Consider the following 19,555-nt stretch of genomic DNA (forward strand, 5'->3'; position numbering starts at 1 on the left):
CTACCTTTCCCAGCTGGGTGTCCTTCCAGTCTGGTGCTCTTCTTTTTGCCCTGGATTCCTACACACCATGAGTCTGTTTCATCTCCACACACACCTTTATAAACACGCATGTATGTCCTTGCACATCGGAGAGGCTGAACAAATGCTCAGAGAGTAAATGAAGACGAAGAACAAATGAATTTCTGCATACATCCCTTCAATATTTAGCGAGTGCCTAATATATACAAAGATACTAACCTGTTCCTCTACACTGTAAGATCATTCCTCTCCTCCCTCTCACCTCATCTCCCTCCTTTTCCATCCTATTTCTTTTTTCCTTTCCCTGTGCCACAGAGCTAGACTGAGTGGCCTGCAAGACAGGAGGCAGAGACGCAGAAGCAGGCTGGATGGTGGAAACAGACACCATGGAAAGGAGCCAGATGAAATAAGGGCAAAGACAGCTGTATAACATGTAGCAAGAAACTGGCCAGAATGAAAAGCAGTGATTCATGGAGCTCAGGCACTCCTTGGGTTTCACTTTGAGAGCTCTGGCGGGATTGGGGTCAGTTAGAGCTGGCATCAAGATGAAGGTCTGCCAGGCTCCTCCTCCCTAGAGATGTGGAGCTCCAATCCCTCCCCTTAATTCTTTTCTACCCACTCCACCCCCACGACTCCCTCACCGACCAATGTCCTGGGCCTTTAAGAGTTAGATGGGCTGGACTGAGGAGAGAGCTCATACTTCTCCCCACCCTACGCTTTGCCTCTGGCTGTAACTGCCAGTCACAGCAGCAAACTGCAGTGGAAGAGGGAGGAAAGCAGCGAGTACACGAGGAGCAAAGGAACGAAGGAGCCAGCTGGGTTTCCTCATCCCACAGCATTGCGGTGCTCACAGACGCAGGACTGCCCTCCTGCCCAAGGTAAGTGCCCGGAGGCTCCGAGCAGCCTCTGCTCCAAGCTCTGACCTGCCTGAGTCCCTAGCTCTGCCTTCCACACTAATCCACCCTGATTAAATTGCACCCCGGATTCCTTTGCCAGAACAGGTCTACAAGGCTCCGACCTGATTCTCTCCAGCTTACCCTCTTTGACTTACACGTTTCCCCCTGGCTGTGTCAGTCACCCCTTTACATGGGACCTCTTAGCTACCCCGGGCTGTCACTCAGAGGTGAGCCCCAACCTAGCAAAGGGAAGAGAGAGAACTGAGTAAGCTGTGCTTTCGCATATTCATGACCAGATTGTTGAGGTTTACCAAATGAGGGTTGGCCAAGATCCCTGGGGATACAGAAACCCCTGCTAATAAGGAGTTAGGAGACTTCTTTGGAAAGAACCAGGGTTTGATTCTATCCCTCATTCTCCGCCTCCTCAATGGGCCAGAGCAGTTTGTTGGCATACCCAAGCACTGTGCTGAGACTTGCTTTCAGTCCTGACTCTGCCATTCACTCGCTATGTGACTTTGGACAGCAACTTCCTGCTCTGTGATAAGAAGGATTTAGGGTTTTCCAGACTTGCCTCTGTAGCCGGGGTCCTCTTTAAAATACAATCTTCCTGAGCCCCATCCTTGGAAATGCTGATCTAGCAGATTTGGGGTGGGGTTAAGGGATCCCTCTGTAAGGACAGCTTTGTTTTAGAACCTCTGGATTAGATGTATTATAAAAGTCTTGAAACTAACGTTCTGAGGGCTCTGACTGGAATCATATGTCCTCCTGGTATGAACCAGATCAGACATAATCCCGCTCAGAAGTAAGAGCAGACAAAATGCTCTCTTCCTTCCTGGTCCTCAGAGAGACCTGAGACACCCTGAATTCCACTGTCATGCCACTGGCACCATTGGCAATGCTGCCCAAATCCATCTCTAGGTGACATTAACCACGTGGAAGTCGAGGACCAAATCTTGCTCGGCAGCCCTGGCCACTCCCCACCTTATTCTGCGTGTCTGTTTTCTCACCTGTATTATAGCGGAAATTATCTGTATTCCCAAGGATCTCCCCATGCATGCCCAGGAGTGAGCAGTGATGACCCAGTCGGTCTTCCTCTGTCTCCATCCTGTCTCTTGCCTCTTGCTCTTGCTCTCACTCCCAAATCCTTTGTGCCTTCTCTCCTAACTGCACCTGACTCTGCTGTGACCATTCTTTCCTTCCTACCTTCAGACACCAGAGGAAACACCAAGACCGAGAACAACTGGGTTCTAAGTCACATTCTCTGGGCAGTTTGTTTAGTCGGTCTCCTAGGATACGGGGGAGCGTGAGTGAGGCTGAGCAGAGGGATGTGCTACTGGACCACAGTTTCACAATACTCACCGGAGCTGAGAACCAGAAAAAAGAGGGTGTGGGGAGAAGGGATGAGAAGGATGAGAAGCAGACAGCAAAGAGAGGCTGACAAGTGAGCAAATGGGGAGGCACAGAAAGGATCAGGAGAGAGAAGAGTGGTTGGGGACAAAGGCAAAGGAAGGGGTCAGGCAGAGGATGGGGAAAGGAAAGACAAGAAGAGAAAAAAGGAAGGCTATTTGGTGGGATATGGTAGGGATAGAAAATTATGGAGGAGAAAGACAAAACATTGATATCCCTCGATGATCCTTAGCCCTGCTTTAAACCTGCTTCCTAGAGAAAGCCCTTGCTGAGGGTAGAGTCTTGGTGAGATCTCTGAGCTGGTCATCTGGAGACTTTGGTGCTAGTCCCAGTTGGCCACTTAATTCATTTGGTGACTCTGGCAGTTCAGCTAACCTTTCTAGTCCTCGGTCCCCTTTTCTATAAAATGAAGTCCAGCACTGACATTCTATGTCCCCTTGGTTTGAAATTGGCCTTCTTATGGCCACATGTCACCTGGATACAGCTTTCAAATAGTGATTCAGGAATGGGAGCAGGATTTGACGAGCCTGTCAACCCCTGGGGTTGGAAGAGTTTGACAAAAGAGGATAGAATAATTTTCTAACTCTGGTGTGAGAGGAACTAGGCTCCAAAATAGGGGTGTCCTGGCACTCGGTTTCTGTTCTGAGGCTTCCCACGTTTGAGGACATCGTTGTCAGGTGTAATGGAAGTAATTCTGTCTTCTCCCAAGGCCAAGGCCCACCCATCCCAGAGTCCCTATGCCCCAGACATGAGAGCTGAAGTTCAGAGACAAGATAAGATAGGGTGTTGGCAAGGGGGATTAAAGTTGCATGCCAGGCTGACCCCCTGCCTTACCCCAGAGTCTGAGGAGCTGAAACACTTAAGAGAGACCCGTTACTTTCTACTTCAGTCTTCATATATCTTTGGCAAACCTCAGATTCCAAACTGTGCATCTCCACCCAGAAAAGCAGAGATGCTTTTCTGTCTCCCCGGAAGCACCTGGGGACCTTCTTCCTTCCAGAGTTTTCTCACTCAGTCTCCCATAGTCAGCCTCAGCCAGTAAAACCTTTTCTTCATGGAACTTGCAGGGTTCTTTCTCTCCTGAGAACTGCCTTGAGTTGTCTTTCCCACTTCGGCACAGACTGATTCCCAACCTTGCCCTCTCCGTCTGGGTACCTGCACATGGCTACTGATTTAGGAAGCCGTCTCTAGTTCCTGCAGTGGGGGAAGCTGTATTTTCAGTGACTTTTACCTTCTTCCTAAAGACTTGGCCACCCCCAGGTGACTTTATAGGCTGTTCCCACTAAAGAGAGATAGGGCACTAATATGGTGCATGACCTCGGACACTTCCCATCCTGTTCCTAGACTTCCGCTTTTTCATTTGTATAGTATCGGGATTTGAGCTGTACGATGTTTTCATGAAGCACTAGCTGAATGACTGCTTCAGAGAGTCTTTTACTTTTTTAGATGTTCACCATTGCCAACATTTTAAACTTATCAATGAAAAAACACATTTCTATTCAAGTGTAGATCCTTTGCTTATACAAAAGCATAGAGCTTTATGTTTCAATAGCATTCACAGTTTGAGAATGGTTTAGCCAAGAGTTGAGTGTTTCTTATAGGGGCAGAGATAGAATCAAAGTGCCGACATAGCAAATCTTCTAGTTCATTTCAAGGGAAGCTTGTGGTTACCTACTAGGACAATTTAACCAGGTCCTACATTTTTAGTCAATAGAGAAAACTTGAAAATGCAGTTCTGAGACTTTGTAATTTATCTGGTCTGTTAAAACTGTGAGAATAACTGTTATGAAAAGGAGTGTAAAATATACTTTGCCGTGCGAAGGGAGAAGAAGATGGCTTATTTAGCTAAGTACAGTGCTAAGTGTTGTAGAAGAGACAAAAGAAACAGTCTGCCCTAGCCCTTCAGGAGCTGGGTGACCTGCATGAGAGCATGGAGAGGGCTCCCAGAATAGGGAAGCTAGGATGCTTCCATCTGGAGAAGAGAAGTCTAGGATGTAGAGAGATGCCAGGTTCTGAAAGGGCAGCCAGAGAGACAGCAGTTCCTAATAATGAGAAACTGGCAGGGTGACATGAGGTTACCTTGTGGATTGCAGGGTATTGGGAAGCAGAGGGGTATTTGGCAGAAAGCCCTGGTTTAGCTCTCTCTGGAGATGGCTATGGGAAACAGCAGAGGCTCTGGAATCAGACCTACTTAGCTTTAAATTCTGACTCCCTGTGTGATTTCAGATAGGTTTCTTGGTCTCTCTAAGCCTCATCGTCACCAAATTCAAATTAGAAATAAAAATTGCTACAGACTGTGTAGATGAAATGCCTGACACATAATGGGCAGTCAGGAAACACTGGTTTCCTTCTCTTCCTCCCTTGACCTGTTATTTCAAGACCACTAAGATTAACCCAGTCTCGTGCTCCCCTTTATTCCTTTAGGTGACTCTGGCACCAGCTGGTGGAGCAGTGGGTGATGGCGTCCTCACTGCAAGGCCGTGAGTACCCCTACAGAGGCGGGCGTGGGTACCGGCCCAGGGACAGGGAAGAGCACCTCGTGGGCCCTCCACCCTCCTGGCCGGTTCTCCAGCCCCTGCTTCTCCTGGCCCAGGGCTGCCCATCAATGAAGACGTGCTGCTCATGCAGAAAGGCACACTGATGCGGAAGGTGAGGTCCAAAAGCTGGAAGAAGCTAAGATACTTCAGACTTCAGGAAGATGGCATGACAGTCTGGCATGCCCGGCAGGCGGGAGGCAGAGCCAAGCCCAGCTGTGAGTGATGGGGTAGCTAGGGGTGGGCACATGGGTGGCTGGGACCCTAAGCAGCCAGCAGCCTGGGAACGGGAGGGACCAGCACGCTATGATGTGCCCTTCTGCTGTCCCACTCGTATCTACATCTGAGCCTATAAATCGGAAATTATAACAGTACCTGCCTCTTAAGGATGCTATGAGGATTACATTGTTATTGCACATAAAGGGCTCAGAAGAGTCCGAGCACATAACAAGGCTCAATAAATCATAGGTTACATCTTGTTATTATTATTATAATAAGAGCATGATCGCAGGAAGCAGACCGCTTGGATGAAAGTCCTGGCTCTGCCACTTTCTAGCTCAGCGCCTTTGGACACGTTACTTAAACTAAGTTTCAGTTTCTTCATCTGTAAGTTGGGGATTAAATGGTACCTGCTTAGTAGGGTTACGGGGACTCAGTAAATGAATGTCTGAAACATGGGACCTGAAACCAGGATGCATTTCATAAATGTGAGCCATCATGGTGACTATTGTAAAATACCATAAATGCATCGTACGTGTGCGTCCTGTTGACTATAAACACTTTATGATCCGCCTAAAAGCAGATCACAGGACACGTCTAAGAGAGTCTGCCTTAAAGACATAATCAAAGCTCACAATCCACACCATCCCCAGCTGAGGACAGGGGGCATGAGAATTTCTCTGGCTCCCTCCTAAACATGTGGAAAGAGGAAGTCCTCAAACCTGGAACGGGTGACTTGAACTCGGGCATCTCATGCTTTGGTGTAACTGCTTCTATCGGCAAGCACGTGTCCCTTTGTCAGACTCACAGTCCTCTTGTGCTCACCATGTGCCCTGGCCATGTAAGGGACCATCCCTTATCTAAGATGAGGACACTGAGGGTCACGGCTTTTTCGGTCTGTGTCATACTGCCAGCTGATGGCTGGATGCCAGGTCTTGCTATTCCCAGCACAGGCCCCTTGCCATGCTGCCTACGAAAGCAGCAAGGATTCATGTGGAATCCTACATCCCAGGGGTCTGCAGCCCGTGGAGGCTGGGATTCCTCCTCTCTCTGGCTTCACAGAGAAGGGAGTAATGGTTGGCCCTTAGCTGCTGCAGTTTGGTGGACTCTCTTCCTCAGTGCCCCTACTTGCTCCTTCTCTGGCAGTCTCAATCTCTGATGTGGAAACAGTACGTGAGGGCCATGAGTCCGAGTTGCTACGCAGCCTGGCCGAGGAGTTTCCGCTGGAGCAGGGCTTCACCATCGTCTTCCACGGCCGCCGCTCCAACCTGGACCTGGTGGCCCACAGTGTGGAGGAGGCCCAGATGTGGATGCAGGGGCTCCAGCTATTGGTGGACTTTGTCACGAACATGGACCAACAGGAGCGGCTGGACCAGTATCGGCAGGATGGAGTCAGTGTGGGGGCCGGGGGTCATTGACGGAGCAGATGCTGCAGGGCTAAGGACAGGTGGGAGGGAGTGCAGGCCTAGGGACGCCCTAGGGACGCGGTGGGCAGGGGCAGCTCAGGCCAGTGTGAGGCTGAGAATATTGAGGGAGGAATGGAGGCTTGAGGTGGCAAAGACGGAGCCAGGCAGAGTTTGGGCATGAATCAGGCCCCCGGGGAGTGGGGAAAGGGACAGCGAGAGGCCAAGGATAAAACAAGGTGTGATCCTGAGAGGTTAACAGAAGATCCCAGTGCATCAACTCCCACAGTGGTAGGAAGCAATCCCTCATCAGAGGGCTCACTGGTGTCATCTCACTTCAAGTTTCCTAGATTGTATTCACCTTCTATGCCAGCTCGTTCTTCCGTTCATTCATTCATTCATTCATTCATTCGTTCAGCATTTATTAAGCAGAATGTATCTGGTACTATACCAGGCCTTTCAGTACAAAGATTAATGAGATTCAGATATCATGTTTGTCAGTGGAGAGGGCGGAATTGTCTAAATAATTTAAGTACCATGGACGTGTATGGTACTTAGATAATTTGAGCGTGTTCAAAGGAAGGGGTTCTGAGAAAGCTTTAGGGAGGAAGGCCCAGCATTTGAGCTGGGCCTTGAAAATGAGTAGAATTTGAACATGAAGACAGTGGGAGGGAAAGACACTCCTGCCTGAAGGAGTAACATGAGTAAAGGCCCAGAGATAAGAAACTGAAGAGCTAGAGAAAGAGTGGGACATCAGAGAGCATAGAGTTAGGGGTCGGGCGAAAATGCAGGGAAGACAGAGATGTGTTGAGAAGCCTGGGTTGGGGCTGGATCACAGGAGCGCAGAGAGCTTAACTTCTATGTGAAGGAATTTGGGCTTCTTTCTGCAGGCAACAGGAAGGTCCCTGCATGCACCTGACCCATGCGAGAATAAGATAGGTTGGCGTTCTGGGGAGATTATTCTGGAAGCTAATGTGGGAAATTAATTGATGTGGTGGAGAGAAGGGGAGCAAAGACAGGCGTGAGATGTCAATAGATGAACATGCACAAAATATCTGCACACACACACACACACACACACACACACACACACACACCCAGTGCTTTTGCCTTGACTCAGACCTGGATGGTTGAGTGACTGGTTCCAGCGCGGAGATAAAAACCAGGATGGTCGGATGAGTTTCCGAGAGGTGCAGCGGTTACTACACATGATGAATGTGGAGATGGAACAAGAATATGCCTTTCAGCTTTTTCAGGTGAGTCTTCTGGGGGAGGATTTGCAGAAGGTGTCCAAGGCCACACTGTCACTTGGCCAGAAGTACTCTGACCCTATCCGGCAACACTCATTTATCAGATCTCTACTATGTACCCTAGGACAATGCCAGACTCAATGGGAAGTGTAGGCCATGGTTCTCACTCTTCAGTCTTGTTGGAAAGATGATTCATAATCTATGAAATGTAAATACCAATGTGCTATCACATCAGACCTCAAGGATCTCTCTATCGGTGGCCAGAATTTCACAGGTGCCTAGTATAATGGAAAACTCCGACTGGAAGGTGAATGAATAGGAGGAGGGAATCTTTTGACCTTTTAGGGAGCTTTGGGATACTTAACTTTTTCTAGTTGAACATTTTTTCTAATAGCAAATAGTCTGACTGGAATTTTGCTTTTAATTTACAAAATTAAATAAAATTTTGGCTTCTTCTAGGAACATTATCAGGTGTTCTGTGGAAGGATTTTGGGTCCACCTGCCAGTAAGACTGTCCTTCCAAGACAAGTCAATGTCATAAAACTTGCTGTTAAAGGGTTTGTCTACTCACCTCTAAACCCTCTTACAGGCAGCAGACATGTCTCAGTCTGACACTCTGGAGGGAGAAGAATTTATAGAGTTCTATAAGGCACTGACTAAGCGTGCTGAAGTGCAGGAACTGTTTGAAACTTTTTCGGCTGATGGGCAGAAGCTGACCCTGTTGGAATTCGTGGATTTCCTCCAAGAGGAGCAGAAAGAAGGAGACCACGCTTCTGACCTTGCTCTGGAACTCATCGACCGCTATGAGCCTTCAGAAAGTGGTAAGACGACCAGAGCAGAAAGACACCAGACATGGGAGCAGGGAGGGGACCATGACCAGAAAGTTCCAGAGACCAGCAGCCTGCTGCCTAATTCAAGGAAGACTGAGTCCACCCCAGGCCAGTTCCCTGCCCAATCTTCATCTCATTCAACCACTCCTTTGGAAGGAGAGCGGCCATTTCCCGCCCCGATAGGACAGGAGTCTCCTCTGTAACGCTAGGTCTCCCTGGAGGAAGAACATTCCATTAGTCCCCTTTCCTCCATCATGCTCATGTTTCACCATGTTTCACATCCTTCACTTGCAAAACGTTCTTCCTGATGTCAACCTTGGGCCTCGGTGGACATGGAACATCCTAGATCCTCTTGCTTTGGCCTCTTCTCTAGTGCATATGATTCCTTTTCCTCTAGATCCTGTTTGCTGTCTCTTTAAATACTAGCTCTCCGTCCCTTTCTGGGCTTTCTCCAAATTCACCAAATGGTTCTTGAAGTCTCTAAGCCCAGGAAAGCCCTAGGAAGCTCGTCATCCCCTGGCTGAGGGGGGTGATGATGAGACCAAAAACTTAGCTTTTTAACAAGCACAGCTAAGATATGCCCTGTCTGCCCTCAGACCTTTCTCCTTGCCCCTTTAGTAGACATCTTCCTGCCCCCCATTCCCTTCAGAATGTGAGGAATTTACATTATTAATAATAAATAACTTATAAGGCACTTTCACATTCCTTACTTCATTTAGTCCTCACTACAACCTCATAAATCAAAATCAATAACCTAAATTGGCCCTTTGCTAAGTATCCCATAACGTGCCAATATTTCTACATGCCTTTTCTCTTCTAATCCTTCCAATGACTCGTTGAAGTAGGTTCTATCATTAAGTCAGTTGTACAAAAGAAGAACACTGAGGTTTAGAAAAATCAAATCTCTTGCTCAAAGCCCACAGCTAGCGAGAGGAGGAATTGGGATTCAAACCCAGGGCATCTGACTCTTACTTGTTGCCTCTCCTGCGAATGAGGATTGGAGATGAGATGAATGAGAGCTGAACAAGTGCCCCAGGTTTCCTACGTCTCAACTCCCACTTCCTTTCATTCGCTCATGCACTCATGACTTCAGCTAATGGTTACTGAGTACTTCTAATGTGCCAGGACCTACCCTCGGCACCAGCGATACAGCAGCAGGTCAGACGAGGACAATGCCCTCATGGAACAGGGTCAGGCAGAAAGTGTTGGGATCAGTGATTCCAGATTCATGTGCGTGCTCAGAAAAGAAATGGGTCTGTAAAGAAATCATTTCGGAAAACTACATAGAAAAGGAATGTCAGAGGGTTAAGAAATAGGATCTCCTATTCCCAGTGCAGCATTCAGCACACATCAGTTACATTTGTTCTACCTCCCAGCCTTCTTGGTGTTCCATCGCCTTGCACTTGACTATTGGGTACTATATTCTGGCTGCAGAGTATAGTATTAGCGTCATTCAGGAAACCTGGGCTCACGTCCCTACTCTGCTCCCCACTAACTAACCTTGGGCAACTCGCTTAACCTGAGCTTCAGTTCTCTCATCTGTGAAACAATTGGCGAGGAAATGAAATAATGCACATGAAAAGTATCTGGCAACTGTGGATTTACCCTAATGACTTGAGTTATTACTGTCTAGAATGAAACTTCCTGCCCAACTACCTGCCATTCTCCGCCACCTCCAGGCCTTGTCAATCCTGGAGAGCACAAGGAAGCTGGACATCACAGTGCAATTTTTCTGCCCCCCAAGGGAGCCCCTGCAGCAGTGTCACCCTCAGTGAGACTGCACAGCCCAGTGGTGTAGGGCATGGCTTTGCCACCTGGCTGCCTGGGTTCAAATCCCAGCTCCTTCACTTACTCATCATGTGAGCTGGGATAAGTTACCTAACTTCCCAGGACAGACTGGATTATATCTACCTCCCATGTTGGTGAGAGCACTAAGAGAGACACTGCATGTCACGTGCTTGGCATAGAGCAAGAACTCAGTAACTGTTAGTGATTGTTGTTATTATATGAACCCTGTGCTGAAATGGGTGAGGGCTAAGAAGGAGCGTCAGGGCCCTGCCCCTGAGGGGAGTAGGATTCAAGGGGATGTTGGACAAACACTCCTCAAAACGTGATATGGGAATTGATGAGAGGAAGAAACCCTCGGGTCAGAGTTGGCAGCAGCTACACGGCCCAGGGAATGAAACAAAGGTACCTTGGTCATATCAGTAATAAGTCGTTGACTTTGATTCTCTCTGGGCCTCAGGTTCCCCATCTATCAAATTAGCCCTTTGGACTGCATACTGTGTTGTCCATTATGGTAACGATGAGCTCCATGTGACTGTTTAAATTTAAATGAACTGAAATGAAAATTTTAAATTCAGTTCTACAGCCACACAGCTTATGTGTCTAGGAGCTACCATATTGGACAATGCAGGATACGTTTCCATCATTGTAGGAAGTCCCATTGGACAGCACTGGATTAGAATGATCGTAATGATTCCCCTTGTAGCTTTGACATTCTCTGAGGGTGGGGAGGATTGAAATGACAGGCACTGTGGTGGGGGGGGAGGCAAGTTTGGGATCTGGAAGCTGGGAGTGGACAGCATACAGGCAGGACCCTGGAGAGGGGTGGGGTGGAGGTCATGCTGTAGGGGTGCTGGGGAGCTCCCACTCAGAGTTCTCTCACGCTGGTGTCCCCCCACTCCACACCCTAGGCAAGCTGCGGCATGTACTGAGCATGGATGGCTTCCTTAGCTACCTCAGCTCGAAGGACGGAGATATCTTCAACCCAACCTGCCTCCCCATCTACCAGGATATGACTCAACCCCTCAACCACTACTACATCAACTCCTCTCACAACACGTACCTGGTTGGGGACCAGCTCTGTGGCCAGAGCAGTGTCGAGGGATATATAAGGTGCAGTGAGAGGAAGGGAGAAGGGGCCGAGCTCATGAAAAGGGACCCTCTGTGGGAAACTGAGGTGTGCTGACAATACATACAGGGATTGAATAGATGCCGCGGGGAGTTTGGGGCTGACGATCTCTGGATACTTGAGAGGGGATACTGAAGACTGGTGGGAGAGTGGTATTAAAGCCCTATGCGTAAATGGAGCTTCTCTCTTTCGTAGGCTATGAAACTCTCTTGGAACTGAGAGGTCCTGACAGATTTATCTGGAATAAACAAGTAAACTAAGTGTTAAACAGAAGGCAGTATCACATAGGAGTCAAAAGCATAGGTTTTGGAGCCAGACCATTTGAGGTCAAATCCTAGCTCCCTCACTTGGTACTCTGGGGCAAAGTATTTAACCTCTCTATGCCTCAGTTTCCCCCATCTGTGAAATAAGGATGATAACAGTGTCTATTCTGTCTGGGTTATTGTGAGTATTTAATGAGATCATCCATGTGTCAATAGCTAATAAAAGGTACCAGCTTTTATTGTGATGCATTACGGATTAGATCAAATAGTCAAGATATCTTTGTAGTGCCAGTCACTGAACTAGTAGCTTCAGGAGATACAAAGGTGAGTGGAGCATATAGTTCCTGCCCTAGGAAGTCTAGTAGAGAAAATAAAGTAGAAACTTACTGAAAGTTTGAATAATTCATGTGTTGTATAATGAAATACAGCCAGAATACCAGCGGCCTCATGAGACAGTATGTGATGGCTTGCTAAGGAAAGCGTGTGAGGTGGTTTGGGGGGGTGGTGGAGATCAATGTGAGCTGCAGCTGTGTCCCAGTGGGCAGCGAAGGGTCCATGGAGATGTAACTTGAAGGGATCTTGACAGGTAAGTGCCTGTGAGCAGTGTTTTCTTCAGCGTGGGGAGAGGGTTCCTAGGTGGAAGATCAGACCTTGACCCCTCCTGTCCCTGGGGGGTTGGGGTTCTTGCAGGGCCCTGAAGCGAGGGTGCCGCTGCGTGGAGGTGGATATATGGGATGGACCTAGTGGGGAACCTATCGTCTATCATGGACACACCCTGACCTCCCGTATCCTATTTAAAGAAGTCGTGGCCGCTGTAGCACAGTATGCCTTCCAGGTAGGAGCCCCAGGATGGCGACACTGGTGAGGCGAGAGGATCTGAGGGAAGAGTGGCTGGCTCTGGGTCTGGGGAGGGTGGAGGGACAAGGGGAGGTTACGTCAAATTGGCATATAGGTAAAAGATTTTAACTGTGAAGCGTCAGACAAATATTAAGGGATTATTATAAATAAGTGTTGGGTGTGTTACTAGTAATTAGTTGTCATAGAGGTAATTGCTAGGGATTAGTAAGTATTCCTTCTAACAACTTCTGTCACCTGTCTGGGAGCGGGTGGATTAGGAAACAGAGAAAGTGGTGGGTGGGGCTGGGAGACGATAGGAATCTGGAAATGAAAGCCTGAGAGTGTAACACGAACACGTCACCAGGGAAATGGCCTGGCCTTCCCATCTAAGGCTGAAAAATCAAAGGTCTCGGAGGGACCTGGGTCCTACCTGGCACAGGTCTGAGATTTGGGGTCCCAAGAGTGACTTTTAGATGTGGGGTGGACTCCAGATCCAGCCAGATCTCCTTGAGTCCTAGAACAGGGTCAGAGGAGTTTAGCAATCGGGTACTCAGTTGAGTAACTAGGTGGGATGGAAGAAGCAAGGAGGTTACAGGCTTTACAACTCTGGCTCCAGTGACCCCTTCCCTCCCCATCAGACATCAGACTATCCGGTCATCTTGTCCCTGGAGATCCACTGTAGCTGGGAGCAGCAGGAGATCATAGCACAGCATCTGACCGAGATCCTGGGGGAGCAGCTGCTGAGCTCCACCTTGGATGGGCTGCTGCCCACTCAGCTGCCCTCGCCGGAGGTAGGGACCCTGCTCCCCCAGCCCAGGCTCGACTGTGGCTTCCGTATCCCCCCACCTTGGCTCCTTCCTCCATGTTGTTTCCTTCTTCTCACCCTCAGATGAACCATCTTGCTCTTTAATCTCCTTGGAGACTTTAATTTTTAAAAACTCTAATTGAACACAAAATTCTATTTATAGTTCTCTAAATTTCAAATAATTTATTTACCTTATATTTCTTTTTTCAATGGAAATACCTTAATTTTTTCCTGATAGTTTGTAACTGTTATAGACTATACCAGCAATATAAAGGGAAATCCCCTCACCATTATATCAACCTTCCCCAATAACTGCTGTCAATAGATTTTTAAGCGCTTATATAAACATATATGTATATATATATTCACATTTTTTAAAGTGAATGGGATTATCCTCTATATCCCTTTATATCTCACATATAATATGTATCATGGGTGTCTTTTCATGTATAATTTTTTCCCTTTTTAACAGCTCTATCGTATTTCATTTTATGTTATGGGCCCTAATTTATTCAACCAGTAGATGAGAAACATAACCAGTAAATGGTAAACATTTAGGTTGTCTATAATTTTTCTCTTGTACATGCAGCTTTGCCCATTTACTCTTTCTTTGAGATGGATTCCTAGAAACAAAATTCCTGGGTTGCAGAGTTTGCATGTTGACCTTTTGGTTATTATTGCCAAGTTGCCCTCCTGGAAAAAATACCAATTTGCCGTCCAACCAACAGTATAAGAGAGGGACCACAAATAACTCCAGTATGACATGATTCATAATAGCAAACATGAAAAAAAAGTCGTTCGGTGTTTTTGTTTGTTTTTTTTTAAAGAAAAATCTGTTTTCTTCTTTTGATTTAATTGATAATATTTACCCACTTTGAGGGTTTATAATTTTTATTGATGTATGACAATTTTTTTAATGTTAAAGATATTAATGCTGTGGAAATATGTTTTGCAGTCTATTTTTTTCTTTTGTGTTTATATCATCTTCTGCCTTACAGGAGTTGCTAAGCTTTATGTAGTCAAATCTGCCAGTCATTTTTATGTCTTCCGACTTTTCTTCATCTCATGTTCTAAAGGCTTTCTCACCTTAGGATTATTCAAAAAGATTCTCTATTTTATTCTAATATCCTTTATGTTCTTTATATTTACATGTAAATCTTTAATCTATGAGGAATCTTTATGCACCGAATGTGAGGTAGGGGTCCCCATTGATGTTTTTCCATATGGACGGAGATGTCACACGTCTGCTGAACAACATGGAATCCTGACTGTATGTGTCAAGCAGCTTTCCTGTGGGAACTTCCGGCCACTCACTCACTTCCTCTGCCTTGGGTGGCCTTGTGAGAGCAGTGGGAGCTGCACGGTCCTTAGGAGGGTCCCAGAGCAGACAGGCTCCTTCATTTTTGTCTCCTAGGAGCTTCGGAGGAAGATCCTGGTGAAGGGGAAGAAGTTAAGGACGCTTGAAGAAGATCTGGAGGAAGAAGAGGAGGAAGAGCTGGAGTCTGAACTAGAGAGGGAGCAGGAGCCTGGGCTGGAGCTGGAGGCCCCGACGGAGCCTGAGAGCCCGGAGCTGAGCCCTCGCACTAAGGACAAAAAGGAGAAGGTAGGCGAGGAGGGCGGTCTCCTGCTCTGGTATCTGGTCAGAGACTCTAGAGCCAGGCAGGGTAGAGGGCTGAGGGGCAAAGCGGCCTCCAGCCCCAGTAAAAAAGGCATAAGAATGCAAATTTGGCACCACCATGTATTGCTATATATAGATATATTGCAGTGGCTTTCCAACTTCTTTGGGCCATGAAATCTTTTTTTTTAATCAAATCTTATCTGGAAACTCGGTATACAAAATGCATCCTAGTTGGAGCGCCCATTTGGCTCTCTCCTGCATCCCCTGGGTGACTCCTGAGACATCTTGGTACTACTTCTCAGTCTCCTCAAAGGCCAGTTTGAAAACCACTGATGGGTGCATGTGTGCCCCCATTATATTGGGGAAGTAGGGCTTATTGGAGTGACTGCTGTGACCTCTGCTAAAGTGGGCTTAGTTAGAGAAAGCTTCTTGGAATAGGTGAGTTTGAGGAGGGGCCAGAATTAGCCAAAGAGGAGCAGGGAGAGGTGGGGAAGGTGAAGTCCGTGCCTGAGTAGCCCAGCTCCCTGTGGGGAAGGGGAGCCATTTGTGGGATCACCGCGATCCTGGTTTGAAGTCTGCATTTCTCTCTTGTGCACTTGCTTGGCTCAGCTGGCTGATGTCTAGCTTATCCTGTTCTCTGGGGCTGTGGTGTATAATCTGCTGCCATGTCCAGGGATGGAAATGGGAATTCAGGAGACAAATCTAAAGATATTACTCTGGGACCCTCACATCCTTCCAGCTGCGACTTCCACGACCGTTTGCATAACTTGACATACCTGTGAGTTCGTGTACATGTTGACCCAAAATTGTTGATTTGTTTTAAAAGACGAGAGACAGGAAGGATGGAACTTGTTTAAAAATAATCAATGAAAAACCTGTTACCCAGAAAGTAACATGGTGCAGACCCTCCAAGCCCAGAGGCTGAAACCGATCCCACCATATACGTAGACTGCCTTCATTCCCATTCCCACCCCCAGGTTTTGCTGTGCCAGCTGTTTTGTCTGCCTATCTGTTGTCAGACTACAGTCCAGGCTCCTCTTCCCAAGCCTGGGTCCCCTCTCTTTCCTAAGCAGGTGAGGTAGGAGGGAGAATGCAGTGGGGAGGAAGTGGGCAGAGGTCTAGGTTGGCTGGGGAAGTTCAGATCTTGGCCATTGGCTTCTTCCTCCTCAGATTGCTGATGGTTCAATTCCATCTTCTTCTCTGCTTTCTCCTCCAGAAATCCACGCCCATCCTGTGTCCATCCCTCTCTGCCCTGGTTGTCTACATGAAGACGGTCTCATTCCACAACTTCACTCATTCAAGGGAGCACTACCGCTTCTATGAGTTGTCATCTTTCTCTGAAACCAAAGCCAGGCGCCTCATCAAGGAGGCTGGTCAGGACCGAAAGGGCGGGGTAGGGAGGAGACAGGGACGAGTAAGGGCAGGATGGATGGGCAAGCAGATGAGTCCCAGGAAAGAAGGCAAGGGAGCTAGCGAGAGATCAGGGAGCTGAGAAACTCCTCAGAGGAGGCAGGGGGACAGGAGTTAGAGTGGGCTCGACGCTCTGGGGAGAAGACAGCTAGGGGCGGGGTCTGGATGGAAATGAGTAGAGGCACGGTGGCGTTTTCTGGAGCCAGCCTCGGGAGGTGCTGGGGAGGAGTGAAGTCAGTGAGCAGGCCCCCTGGGACCAGAGAAGGCGGAGCACCCATCCCTCCCATCTCTCTACCTACACCCTTTTTACAGGCAATGAGTTTGTGCAGCACAACGCCTGGCAGTTAAGCCGTGTGTATCCCAGTGGTCTGAGGACAGATTCATCCAACTACAATCCCCAGGAACTCTGGAATGCAGGCTGCCAGATGGGTGAGGAGGTAGCAGGGACAGGGAAGAGCAACAGGTGGGAAGTAAGTCCCTGGGTGGCAGTCCAGCCAGGGAATGCTCCAAAAGTGCTAGGCTGAGAGTTACCTGCGGAGGTGTTCCCAGCAGGCTTTTATACCCAACACATCTTTTTAACTCTCTGAAAGAGGAGCTAGATGGCTCCCCAAGGTGAATCCTTCCCTTCTCTTCTCCTGGGGCCTCAGTGGCTATGAATGTGCAGACTGCGGGGCTTGAGATGGACATCTGTGATGGGCTCTTCCGCCAGAACGGTGGCTGTGGCTATGTGCTGAAGCCAGACTTCCTACGGGATACCCAGAGTTCCTTCCATCCCGAGAGGCCCATCAGCCCTTTCAAAGCCCGGACCCTCCTAGTCCAGGTATAATAGAAAGCAAAACCATCGGAAAAAACTGGGGCTACTTGGGCTAGAAGCAGGGGGAAGAGGTGGCTAAGCCTGACAGGAGTGTAATGGGTGAGAAGTCCCTTGAGAGGCGGGCTAGCCTGACTGTTAGCAGCAGGGACCCCGGGCCAGTTGCCTAGGTTCAAACCCATTACTCACTGTGTAATGATGGGCAAGTTCCGTAACCTTGTTCTCCTCACTTGCAACGTGAGGGTAATGCCACCACCCACCTCACAGCGTTGATGTGATTAGTTAAAACAAAGTGCTTACAACAATGCCTGGTATCTAACAAGTGGTATCGGAGGGGCTGCTGTTGTTACAAACGTACCTTTCAAACCTTGTTAAATTTCCATTTGGACGCATTTTAAATTGCACAGAGATTACTAGCAGGAAATATATTACCCATGGAGGACTGGCTTTGCAAACCCAAAGCTAGAGCACGAGGTCCTGTGTCCCCCCGCCCCCTGGGGTGTGAGCTGGAGTGGGGATGGGCCGAGCAGGAAACAGTGAGGTGTTCTAGAGCCCTGGTTGCAGGTGATCAGTGGCCAGCAACTCCCCAAAGTGGACAAGACCAAAGAGGGGTGCATTGTGGATCCCCTGGTGAGAGTGGAGGTCTTTGGCATCCGCCCAGACACAACTCGGCAAGAGACCAGCTACGTGGAGAACAATGGTGAGACATGGGCTGTGCTGGAGGGAGGTGGGAGGGGCGTGCCTCTTACTTTCCTACCATCCTGCCCTCCATCAAATAGTGCCCAGGCCAGCACCCTCCCGCTATGTCCATGGGAGGCCGTGTGGAACAGGAGAGAATCAGGGCTTGAACATCTTGGGTCTGAATCCTGGCCCCTCACTTATCAACTCAGGTGATTTGGGCAAATTGCTCATCCACTGAGCTTCAATTTCCTCACCTGCAAAACGCTGATCGCTATGAAAACTAAGAGGGAGAACACAGGGAAAGCGGCCCAGCGCGGAACTAAGAACTGGTCAGCAACACCTGTTCCTTCCTCCCATCCCTCATTCACACCCTCCCTGCCACCTCAGGTTTTAATCCGTACTGGGGGCAGACGCTGTGCTTCCGGGTCCTGGTGCCTGAACTGGCCCTGCTGCGTTTTGTGGTAAAGGATTACAACTGGAGGTCCCGAAATGACTTTGTGGGCCAGTACACCCTGCCTTGGACCTGCATGCAACAAGGTGAGCCCTCCTTTGGGCCCTGGTCAAACCCTCAGCTCTGGCTGCCTGCCTCACGCTGTCCTCTTGCGCCTTCCAGGTTACCGCCACATACACCTGCTCTCCAAGGATGGCACCAGACTCCATCCAGCCTCCATCTTCGTACACCTCTGCATCCGGGAAGGGCTGGATGGGGATGAATCCTAAGGTGGGCACTTCATGGGAAGGGTGGGTGCACTGGTTTTAGAAGATAAGAAAAACCTGGAAAAATGCTCCAGAAAGCAGAGGTGACGAAAACCACCTCTGGGTTGTACATTCCTAGACACAAAATTACGTCACCCTTCCTAACAAGCAAATCTAGGACTGGATTTTTCACCTTCTCTTCCTTTTGGTATCTTTCCTGTCCTTCCCCTGAGCACACTCTATACTGGAATTCCTTTCTTCCTCTTGCTGTGGGCATAATCCCATACCCAGACCTAGGACTAACCTCTCCCATCGACCGTGGCTCAAAGGCAGATGGCAACTAGAAATCCAGAGAGGGGTGTGGGGCAGAGAAACTCTAAGAGGCATTATCCTCTACCCCCAACTTCCTCAAAGCCCAGAGCCAAGGAAGGAATAAACCAAGCCTCAAAGCTCCGCAGGCAAAGGCTGGGGAGAGACCTGACACCTGAAAAAGACTACACTGACTCAAGAGAACACGGCCCAGCGCTCAGCATCTCCACTGGACTGCTCCTCCCTGGCCCCCATATAAATAGAGCTGCTCCCTCTAACTTGGCTTGAGTATGTATGGTCTGTCATTTGGGGCAAGAGAGGGAGATTCGAGGGCTGGGGGTCATTTGGGTAGATAGGTGGGGCAGGGAAAAGGTGGAAAAACAAGTTTCCAGGGGTCCCCTGCGTGTCCATAGGAAGGATACAGAAATATGGCTTCTAAGAGGCAGGGCAAAAGGAGCAGACAAGGGGGTATGTAATCCCAGTCCTACGGAAGATTTGCCTGGAACAGTCCTGGTTTCTGTCTGCTGTCCCAGCATAATTAGTAATAGTACCCTCTGTCATTTTCCCGGTGTGTCCCAGTTTAAATGATTAATTATACAGTCACTGGGAGGCACTCAGACTTCCACATTAGAGATTTGCCCCAAATCATTTGCC

The 19,555-nt window shown here is 48.5% G+C and overlaps 1 protein-coding gene across 2 annotated transcripts; it reads left to right on the plus strand.

Annotated features, from left to right (window-relative positions):
* The first annotated feature begins 744 nt into the window (after positions 1-744).
* Positions 745-19,184, plus strand: PLCD4 (phospholipase C delta 4). Of its 2 annotated transcripts, none has more exons than XM_074313379.2 (17): positions 745-896; positions 4,746-4,801; positions 4,915-5,073; positions 6,221-6,449; positions 7,598-7,733; positions 8,317-8,548; positions 11,254-11,455; positions 12,425-12,569; positions 13,210-13,362; positions 14,791-14,979; positions 16,211-16,367; positions 16,717-16,833; positions 17,052-17,224; positions 17,780-17,915; positions 18,284-18,433; positions 18,510-18,617; positions 19,007-19,184. In XM_074313379.2, exons 2-16 carry the CDS (start codon positions 4,780-4,782, stop codon positions 18,614-18,616), a joined length of 2,307 nt encoding a protein of 768 aa, XP_074169480.1. In that variant the 5' UTR covers positions 745-896; positions 4,746-4,779; the 3' UTR covers position 18,617; positions 19,007-19,184. The 2 variants fall into 2 exon arrangements, with proteins under 2 accessions (XP_074169480.1, XP_019597396.2); XM_019741837.3 differs by having other exon boundaries at positions 759-896; positions 7,604-7,733.
* The last annotated feature ends 371 nt before the right edge of the window (positions 19,185-19,555 follow it).

This window comes from Rhinolophus sinicus, chromosome 17 (genome assembly GCF_057876585.1).
Source record: "Rhinolophus sinicus isolate RSI-liver-muscle chromosome 17, RSI-T2T, whole genome shotgun sequence".
NCBI lineage: Eukaryota > Metazoa > Chordata > Mammalia > Chiroptera > Rhinolophidae > Rhinolophus > Rhinolophus sinicus.

Bases quoted from the DNA above. Each gene is read 5' to 3' on its own strand.
- PLCD4 (XM_074313379.2), top strand. From the start codon at position 4,780: ATGGCGTCCTCACTGCAAGGCC. The intron at 7,734-8,316 runs GTGAGTCTTCTG...ACCCTCTTACAG, and splicing joins ATGCCTTTCAGCTTTTTCAG to GCAGCAGACATGTCTCAGTC. The intron at 18,434-18,509 runs GTGAGCCCTCCT...TGCGCCTTCCAG, and splicing joins TTGGACCTGCATGCAACAAG to GTTACCGCCACATACACCTG.